Raw genomic sequence first — 9,307 nt, forward strand, 5'->3', positions numbered from 1 at the left:
CTCTCTCTCTCTCCTTACTCTCTCTCTCTCCTTACTCTCTCTCTCTCCTTACTCTCTCTCTCTCCTTACTCTCTCTCTCTCCTTACTCTCTCTCTCTCCTTACTCTTTCAGTATGCTCTATTCTGTCCCTTGCCTTTCTGTCTCGCTCTATTTGTCTCTGTGTCTTGATATCTACTTACTCTCTCTCTCTCTGTGTCTATCTCTTGCTATCTCTCTCCCTCCTGCTCCCCAATTCCTCTGTCTGTCTGTCATGTCTGTGTGTCTCTTCCTTTCTCACTATACTCTCTATGTTCTCCCACTCTCCATGTCCAAACTGCTAGCCATGTCCAGTCTCTTCATTTCTTTCTCTGCTCTGGATATTTCCTCTTTTTCTTTTATCCCCAGTAAAACCCATAACCACACAACAGGGCTGTCATGTCGGAAGCCTCTTTACTGCACTCCCTCACATACAGTGGCTTTCTCACAGTTATGTGGTTATGGTGGTTTCTTTGCTCACTCACTACAAAGATTACTGCACCACTGATCCATGTGTGGATAAAGCAATGCACTAACCAAAAACAAACAAACAAACAAACAAACAAACAAACAAACCAACGAACAAATAACCAGCAAAATCCACCCTCATGGAATGTGGATTTTTTCCTTGGGCTAAAGTATACAGAATATACTACAAGACAATGAGGGTTATGGGCAGGAACAGTGAAGAAACTTATGAGACCAAACACAAGGCACCTTCATCTAACCAAGTCCGACTGCCACACACTAGTAAGATTCTAGTGACTATGAGTGTGTCTTTATATAACCAGTGCTAACAGCTTCCAACTGGTTAGGGACTTGTGAGTTTGTTTGCTGACCACCTGATAGCTTCAGCATGACTGTAGGCTCCTGAGGATTATTTGACATTCATGTGAGGAATACTTAGGAATATACTGATGAGCCCTGGGAATGGTGGCCAGGCATTAGTCAACACCGATGAGCTCCTTGCAGATCACTGTACATTATCTCAAGCTGTAACATGCCCTGGTGGCTTCTGCTGGGCTCCTTCCTGAACACAAATGGTGGAGTATAGAGAGGTGCAGTACTGCAGACACACCATCAACCACACAGTAATATAATAAATGCAACACCAGGATGCGCTCGATCAGCTATTATAATTTAGAATGTTCTGGTGGTGTTGGATTGTGGACCGCACTTAAGGAGGGAGCTTCCAGCTATACAGCCAACAGCAAAACCACTGCTACGTGGGAGGGTGATGTCAATAACTCTCCTGTCCCACATACGTGACAGTTTCAAATGAGCTGACCCTCAGTTGTGGGTTAGTGGTAGAGTGTTCTTCTCTGTGGTGTTAATGGAGCGAGACGCTTAACTCGATGAGGGCTGATGTATGGTATAGCAGCCTTGTGACTAGGGTAACAGAGTCTGTTCATGCCATCCTAGCTAAAGGGAAAAAATGGTGAGATTTGGAGCTCTGGATGCTAAGAAAGACAAGGAGGGATAGAATTTCCACAGCTGGTCCCCACCCACCAGACACCTAAGGGTGCAGTTTCTAAGAGTTGACAAAATGTCTCAATGAAGGTCCAAGATGATTGCTAGCTCAAGGTGTTAGAAATCGTCGAGAGTAGTCTGGAAGAAGGAGACCAACTCTAGGTTCTCCTACATAGTAATATCAGAAGTCAGATCTCCAGGGGGCTTCAGTGAAGCTAGCTGAAGGTATCTCACATGATCTTAACTCTCTGAACACAGAGAGGCAGGGCAACAGAAGAGAGGCAGGTCAGGTATGGCAGAATAATTCACACTAACTGAGAGGCTCTGTCTCTGGGGAGGATGGGAGCTTTGGGTAAGTTACCCGAGGGGCTACCAATAGTAAATGCTCAATAAACAGCAACAATAATCAAGTGATCACTGCCACCATTACTACCCATTGGTCTCTGCGGGTGAGCACCCGTTGAAGAGGCATTGTCCAGCAGGCTCAGGTTCACACAGAGACATACACTGAGAACCCAGTCCTCTGGGGTCAGAACTCACCCACGGGGACTCTAGCCAGCGTAAACAGGAACACATTGGTGGACATTCCGAGGAGGAGATAGCCCAGGGCACTAAGCAGAATGCACACCAGTAAGGAGGACCGTCTTCCGACCACATCACTCCAGCAGCCCTGAGAGGAACAAGCAGAGACCTCCAATAGTAACGAGCACCACATAGACACAACATGGCCTCAGGAGATGTCAGGGAGTCAGTCGGATGTGTCATGCCCTGTCCCACAAGGTGAGGCATGATGCCCAATGGTGGTCCAGCAGCCAAGAAATTCACTGCTTGGGGAAATAAAAGGTCAAGTTGCAAAGCTTTGTTTCTGACTTCATTTTTTATTGTTTGATGCAACCTCGCTCTGCAGAAACCGGGTTGTTTAGGGAATTTAAAAAAAATACTGAAAATGAAAGTGAATGAGAAAAATAGTGCCCTGTGATCCCAAATCTATATAAGCACAGGCCAGGATGGAAGAAAGAGGCTCAGAGAGGGGGGATGTTCTACTCAGGGTGGAGGGCAAGGTGGCTGGGGGCCACACCAGTTCTCAATTCTGATACTTCCTCTATCCGTCACAGAAATACATGAAGCCTTTTAGCCGGATGACAAAGCTAGTTGGAGAATGTCGGAGTCACCGCCTGTGGCTTCATCAGCCTGTCTGCTCTTCTTTCTCTTTCTACAGTTTGGAGCATCCCTAACTTGAATGTTAGGGAGATTTAACATTTTTAAAAGATGTATTATTATTTTATGTGTGATAAGATAAAATAAAATAAAATAAAATAATATAAAATAACACATAGGACACTGTATTCCCTGGAGACGGAGCCACAGGCAGTTGTGAGCTGTGCTGTGGTGCTAAGAACTGAACCTGGGTCCTCTGAAAGAGCAGAGAGGGCTCTCAACTGCTGAGCCCTCTCTTCAGTACATGCCAATTTAGTGTCTTAAAAGCCTGACATAAAGATACATGAACAAGTAATTGTTTACCCACTTGACAGTATTTATAGATTCTCATTCAATGCCTTTAAAAGCTATTCCTTGACCAGGAAGCAGCCAGGAAAACACAAGCCAAATGCGAGATGCCAGCCACTTGCTTCCATCAGTCATTCCTGGCAACCTGTGAGACTGATTACTGAAGTTACTGAGGCCTCCAGACCTCCAGGGGCTGCATGGTGGGTGAGGGATGAGGGATGCTCACTGACAGTCTCTGGACTTGAGACTACCAAGTGTCCAGAAGAGGGAGAAAAATCACTTCTGATTCCCTCTGTACCATCTTCTGGATGCCTAACCAATCAATTTTAAAGTTCTACCCAATGCTCTCATAAGTAATGAGACCAAGAGCTCAGTGTACACGCTTCCGCACAGAATCATAGAAATGCAGGTGGATTTGACTGCAATCAGTTACACTAATCAAGTAATGGGTGATAGCTTCTGTTTATATTCTTTTTCTCAAAAATCAGCACTGAGTCACAGGGTCAGCATGTTATGATGCAATACATTCTCCCCCAACGTGTATTAATGGCTCAGTGTGCCTTGCAGAAGAAGACATGAGTCTTTGAAGCACACATCTTCCCGAGGGCCAAAGGGCAGAGGACAGGATTCTACCCAGTTTGCTACCTAACAAAGCTGTATTGTATAACCACTCACACACCACTGTTCAGTAACCCCTGAGCTTCTGTTTCATAAGCACAGGGTGGTAGACCCACAGTGGCACGTGCCTAAGAGCTGGAGATGGCCTGCCAGTTGGAGAATAACTTACTTGACACAAGATAGCTTACCACAAAGGTGCTGGAGAAGAGTTGCAAAATGCCGTATGAGGAGCCTGAAAAACAATGCGTAATGTTAGAAGAGGCGTGGCCGTGGCTAAATAAACTTGGCAACAATCGGGTAGAAATCAGCAGAAAACTAAGGGAGAGGGCATCTCCAGGAAGCTGACCTGTTCTATGTCTTCTCTAAAACCATGTAAAGGCTTCCAAAATAAAATGTGAGCAAGCAGATGAGAAGGACAACAAGGGCCAGACTTGGGGACCCTGGAAGTAGCCCTGCTCTGTCTTAGAGAGCGAACATCAAAATCCTGGAAAAACAGGACCCAGCGGTAAACTTTTAACACTCACTCACACAGATGAAGCATTTTAGAGGTAAGAGAAGAAGAGGAGAGCTTGTTATAGCCATGACTGGAAATATCGTAAGCGATATTGGCTACCTACGATGACAAAGAGCTGTGTAAATAAAATGAGCAAATTTTAAACAGAAAAAGCTCCATTTATTTAAGGAACTTACAGAGTTCCTTCCTTCCCCTCCCTTGTTATACAACAGGTCCATTTGGCTTTTTCTAAAGGGTGATAGGCTACCGGGTGTCAGTATAATTCAATGTATATATCTTGAAGGAGAAATAATAAGCAGAATAGGGATCAGGATATATATGTATATATATGTGTGTATATATATATACATTAAACATGTATATATGTATATGTATGTATACATATATGTATACATACATACATACATACACATACATACACAAAGGTGATGTGGAAAACTGCCTAACTTCTTCTCCAACTTGTAAAGGACTCTAGGGCAATTAGCATTAAGGATTTTGGTGCTTCACATGCCCAATTCTAAGCCCCGAGTACTCCTGTCTCTTACAAATGGAGAAAAATTGAATGGAATTTCATGCTGCATGGGCAGAAAGTCCATGGGCTTCTGGGATGCGCTGGTGGTTTGGGAAGCTTGCGGCTAGTGTCCCAAAGTGGTCACCCAAACACACCCTTTCCCATTAGGCATGACTTTCATAGACTGCCCCTTTGGACTCCCAGTTCCAGAACTGTGCTTGTGGACAGGAGACCAGAGGCTGTGCCTTGCCTGCAACATACCTGGCCCAAACTATCAGAGGCCCAGGAAGCAGCCCTTCCATCAGTATGGGCTGTGGAAATAACTCAAACCTCAAAAGCTTTCCTGAAGGCAGGTGGTTCAGGAAGGATTCTGTCCATTTGCTCCAGCATGGTACTTGGAGACACACTGCAAAGTCCTTCCATTTCCTATTTCCTTCTGTGCGAGGGTTGGTTAAGGGCTGAGCTATTTTTCAGAGCATTTGAAAAATCAATGTTTTGAAAATAAGCAGGTTTATAAACACCCACCTACTATTCCAGCCACTACGGGACTTACTCCAAGGGATCTGACATGAAGATTCAGCAATGGGACCACCATGCTGACACCAAACAGGTCCTGGGAAACCAAAGAGGAGTTTGAGTTAGTACTGGAGGTTAGTACTATTGAAACTGGTGACCCTAAAACTATAATTCAATTTCAAACACAAAACCTGCATCTAACAGTAGACCACCACGGCCAGGTTAAAAGCTATGATGGAATCCAGGTAAGTCTAAATGATGACTAGTTTGCAGCCAGGGTCAGCTTTCATTTTAGCTTCTTTGTGACTGGCCTTTAACATCCAAGTGCAGCGCAAGTGCAAAGCAAGTGTGAACCGAAAAACCCCAGCGCCGTGTGGATGATGAAGGGAGGCTGGTCTGCATTTATTGGTAAAGCTGTTTTTGCTTCAGTAAGAATCTCAAGTTACAGAAAAGGACCGATGGACCAGAGTCGGTACTTTTTGAGGCAGCCTCATTATGTAGCCCAGGATGTCCTTGCACCTCAGCCTCCTGAGGACTGATGTCACAAGCACGTTACACCATGCTAGGCTTCAAAATCTGTCACATATCAATACCTGAGACCAGGGAAGCATGTGGAAGGTGGAAGGCTAGTGAAATACTGATATCCATAGACTAAGAATGATGGAAGGTATAATATAGGCTCATGAGGAAGAGCTGTAATATCCCCCATAGCACTCAGTGGCTCTAAAATACCACTCCTTTTACCAGGAAAGCTAGCGGCTGGCTCTTTCTTCTTGGAAAGTTCTAATGTAAAATCTCTCCTCCTTTACTGCAGCGAGCACTTCCTTCCTGATTTACACTTCCTACAGGGCCACCATTTTTCATACTGTGCATCTGACAACCCACGTGCTTGCTCCCCCACTCATAAGTCAGCTTGATGGGAACATCTAACCTTCCCCTTTGCATCAGCCTTTCCCCAGGGAAACTGATGAATGCATTTGAGCTTCTCTGCCTTGTACAGGGAACAAAACCCAGCGTTTCTCCACTGGTGGGCTATCTCGATGCAGATAAATTGTCACCTGCTACAGGCTGGGAAGAGGGAAAAGAAACTGACCAGGTATCTGGACAAAAGCACATGAAATCACAGACCTCGGCACTATCTTAGTTTAACCAAAATGCGCCAAAGGAATGGGTTTAGTATTCCTAGTGAACAAAGTTAAAATATCAAAATTATTGAGAGCTAAAACTAGAATATTTGCAAATGACTTCTCCAATCTTATACCCTTCCTCTTTCAGTCAGAAACCATTTTCTGAAGCCTTTTGGGGTCTCAGAATACATGAAAACAGCGACTAAACTGTGCGTAATATTATCAATTACTTAAAAAGTCAGCATAGGCTCCTTCAACAATACATATGGCTGCATAAGACTCTATACAACATTTCTCATTGAAAAAATAAAATCCTTAACCTTTTAAAAACTATGTGGAAATCATATGTATTTCCCTCAAGATGTGCTCTTGGATATATTATTCTCTTAAATATATTATTACACTTCTCAAAATTTTACATCAGACTGGATTTATCATGTGCACGGCATATGGCAAACAGGAGAGGGTGTGAGTCTCCAAGTCTGTGTTGGAAGGCTGCACAGAATGAATGATGTATGAGCTGCTGTAATTCCCAAACTATTCTGAATTCTAACTCCCGGTAGTTGCTGCTACCCTCCGGGTGAAGTCTGAATGTTCCAAGTGAGGGCCCGAGTCTTTTCCACACATAACCTATGTGCCCTCTGTGGTGGGGCCTTAGCAGGTTGGAGACATGCATCGTCCCAGTGGATGGCAGTCAGCATCCTTTCCCAGAAAGATCCACTCCCCAGCTTTGAATTCTTAACAACCAGACTACACAGTGGAAGTAAACAATGTCTGCATCCCTAAAGTACAACCAAAAAGCAAGGACATTACACTCTAAAGTCAAGGCACGGAGCCTAAGAAGGGAAACTGTATATCTCGGGACCTGCAAAGTACACTTTAGGCAGAGATATCTCTCAGGCATGGTACTCAATACCTTCTAGCTCGGTGAATACAGACATTTGGTGAAATCTACTTCTTTCAAGATTCTAACAAGTATTAATTAAACAGAACCTCTACTAACTGTTGGACAATTTGGAATCTAAACAGAGGCTGCCTCTCTGTTCCTTAGCTACATGGCTCAGCATGCTAACTCCTAATTCCAGCAACCCTTCAGTCTGGAAAAAAGGAGTAGACTTACTTCATCTGGACAGGGAACAATAGGAATTGTTTTCTCAGGTTCAGTGCCAATCAGATAGATACTTGCCACAAAGTCTTTTCCCACTGATCATTCAGCTAATTGGTTCCGTCTGCCTGATGAAGAAATCCTACCGATTTTTCCGGCTGCTTATAACCAGGCCTATTGAACTAAACCTCGCCTTGAAAGAGGAGCCAGTGTGAATCAGGGTCCAAGACTACAAGACTGTAAATTCTCTGGAAGTAGAAACTGCTTATGATGTCAGTGCTCCAGGGCAAGTACCACACGCGGCAGGCATTCAGAGACTTCATGAATATTCATTAGCAATGAAACTTCATTAATAAACAGATGGATTGAAGAATAACTTCTTAAGCTTCTCATTCTACAGGGCAAAGGACTATTTGTGAGCCAAACCAATACACACATGCACAGAAATTATAGCAAAACAAAAACACGTGCCATTTTGCCAAAGACAATTGTGTGCAGTTCACCTTAACTTCCAATCTCCAGCTTTAAGGCCTCCAGTGTAGACTGGGTCAAGGAGTCACACCTGAGGTCAGTGGTGAAAAGGCAAGAGGAGGCACCTCACAGCACACTTCAGACTCCGGGCTGGAGCTGTGTAAAATACCCGGGAACTTGAGGTAAGCGCAGCCCTTCCAGGACCCCAAGTCTGCAGAGACTCGGTGCTTTTCCCCAGCCCCGGGGCGGGCACTCACCAAGAAGCCTACCAGGTAGAGCCAGAGCAGGAAGCGGCGGGAGCTCACAGCACTGGATGGTGCTGTGGCCGTCACCGGGGTCTCCGAGGCTAGACCCTGCCCCGAAGCCGCGTGCCCCGGGACCCCCAGCGCCATTCCCAGGAGGGCTGGGGGTGCGGACAGCTTAGCCGCCTGCAGACCACGCCCCCGCCATGGCCCCGCCCAGGCTTGACCACGCCCATGGCGGAAGCGATCGGCGTGCGCCTGCGCAGATGGAAGGTCGCGCGGCTGGGTGGGTGTAGTGGTACCTACCGCCCGCGTCTTAATTCAAGATCGCAAGTTCTGTGACAAGTGACTAGTGCCATCTTTCCTCGCTCCCTGGTGGTGTAAGGCAGGAAGGAATTGTGTCTTTTTGCTAGTACCAGGTTTTCTTCAGTGATAGCCGTTCTGGCTTTAAGGATCACAGACCCAGGGCCCTACTTCCTACTTGGCTTTACAGACCTGGAACAAGTTAAGGTGGCTGTGGAAGCTTTCGTATGCATTTGAAAAACAATGGGTAGTAATTTAGAGAGACTTCTAGATATCCAAGAAGCCTGTAAGCATTAGTCAGCACTTCGTAGCTCTAAAAGGAAAACAGGCCAGAAATAGGCTGAGAGTTGGGCTTCAGGGAGTAACAGGAGCACACCATGAAAAGCATGAAGAATTGTAAATAATAAACGTACAATAGAGAGATACACAAAAGTTAGAGGACATGTGACATAAGGAAGTGTGCGCCTTTGTGTGCTTGTGGGATCTGCTTAAATCCAACGGAACTCAAACTTCAGGGTGATGCAGATGACAAAAACTTACTATAACCAAGACACTATTGATGAATCAGGGCCACAGAAAAGACAGGAGAGCTGAACTATGATCTCAAGGAGATGCTGTATAGCATAGTTAAAGCAGGAAACCATAAAGAGGGGGAGCTGGGTGGGCTGTAGCACTGTCAATCATATTTAAAGATAAGGGCTTGAGCAAAGGCGTTTCCATCAATCAGGATAGGAGTAGGTTCCAGGACATGGGAACATGAATTCTGTTTGACCCTGCCAGCCAAGATGGAAAAGTTAGTTGTCCCTGAGATATCTGGACTCAGACAACTGTTTCCTTACAGCAGAAGCTGTTCAGCTATAGCGAACTCCCCAGCTCCCTAGGGCCTGGGACCTTGACTTGACTTTCTCC

The 9,307-nt window shown here is 45.2% G+C and overlaps 1 protein-coding gene across 5 annotated transcripts in view; it reads right to left on the reverse strand.

The window, feature by feature from the left end:
* Nucleotides 1–8,313, reverse strand: part of Mfsd9 (major facilitator superfamily domain containing 9) — a 19,457-nt gene extending 11,144 nt beyond the window's left edge. Inside the window, exons 1-5 of one of the 5 annotated variants that reach the window (XM_029482467.1) lie at nucleotides 8,111–8,313; nucleotides 7,886–8,009; nucleotides 5,160–5,247; nucleotides 3,798–3,841; nucleotides 2,026–2,155 (exon numbers count right to left, since the gene is read on the reverse strand). In XM_029482467.1, coding sequence (XP_029338327.1) covers nucleotides 2,026–2,155; nucleotides 3,798–3,841; nucleotides 5,160–5,229 — 244 coding nt within the window. In that variant the 5' untranslated portion in view covers nucleotides 5,230–5,247; nucleotides 7,886–8,009; nucleotides 8,111–8,313. The other 4 variants (XM_029482457.1, XM_029482469.1, XM_029482472.1 and 1 more) reach the window with 4 other exon arrangements.
* Nucleotides 8,314–9,307: the final 994 nt, after the last annotated feature.

The sequence above is a fragment of the Mus caroli genome, chromosome 1 (genome assembly GCF_900094665.2).
Source record: "Mus caroli chromosome 1, CAROLI_EIJ_v1.1, whole genome shotgun sequence".
NCBI lineage: Eukaryota > Metazoa > Chordata > Mammalia > Rodentia > Muridae > Mus > Mus caroli.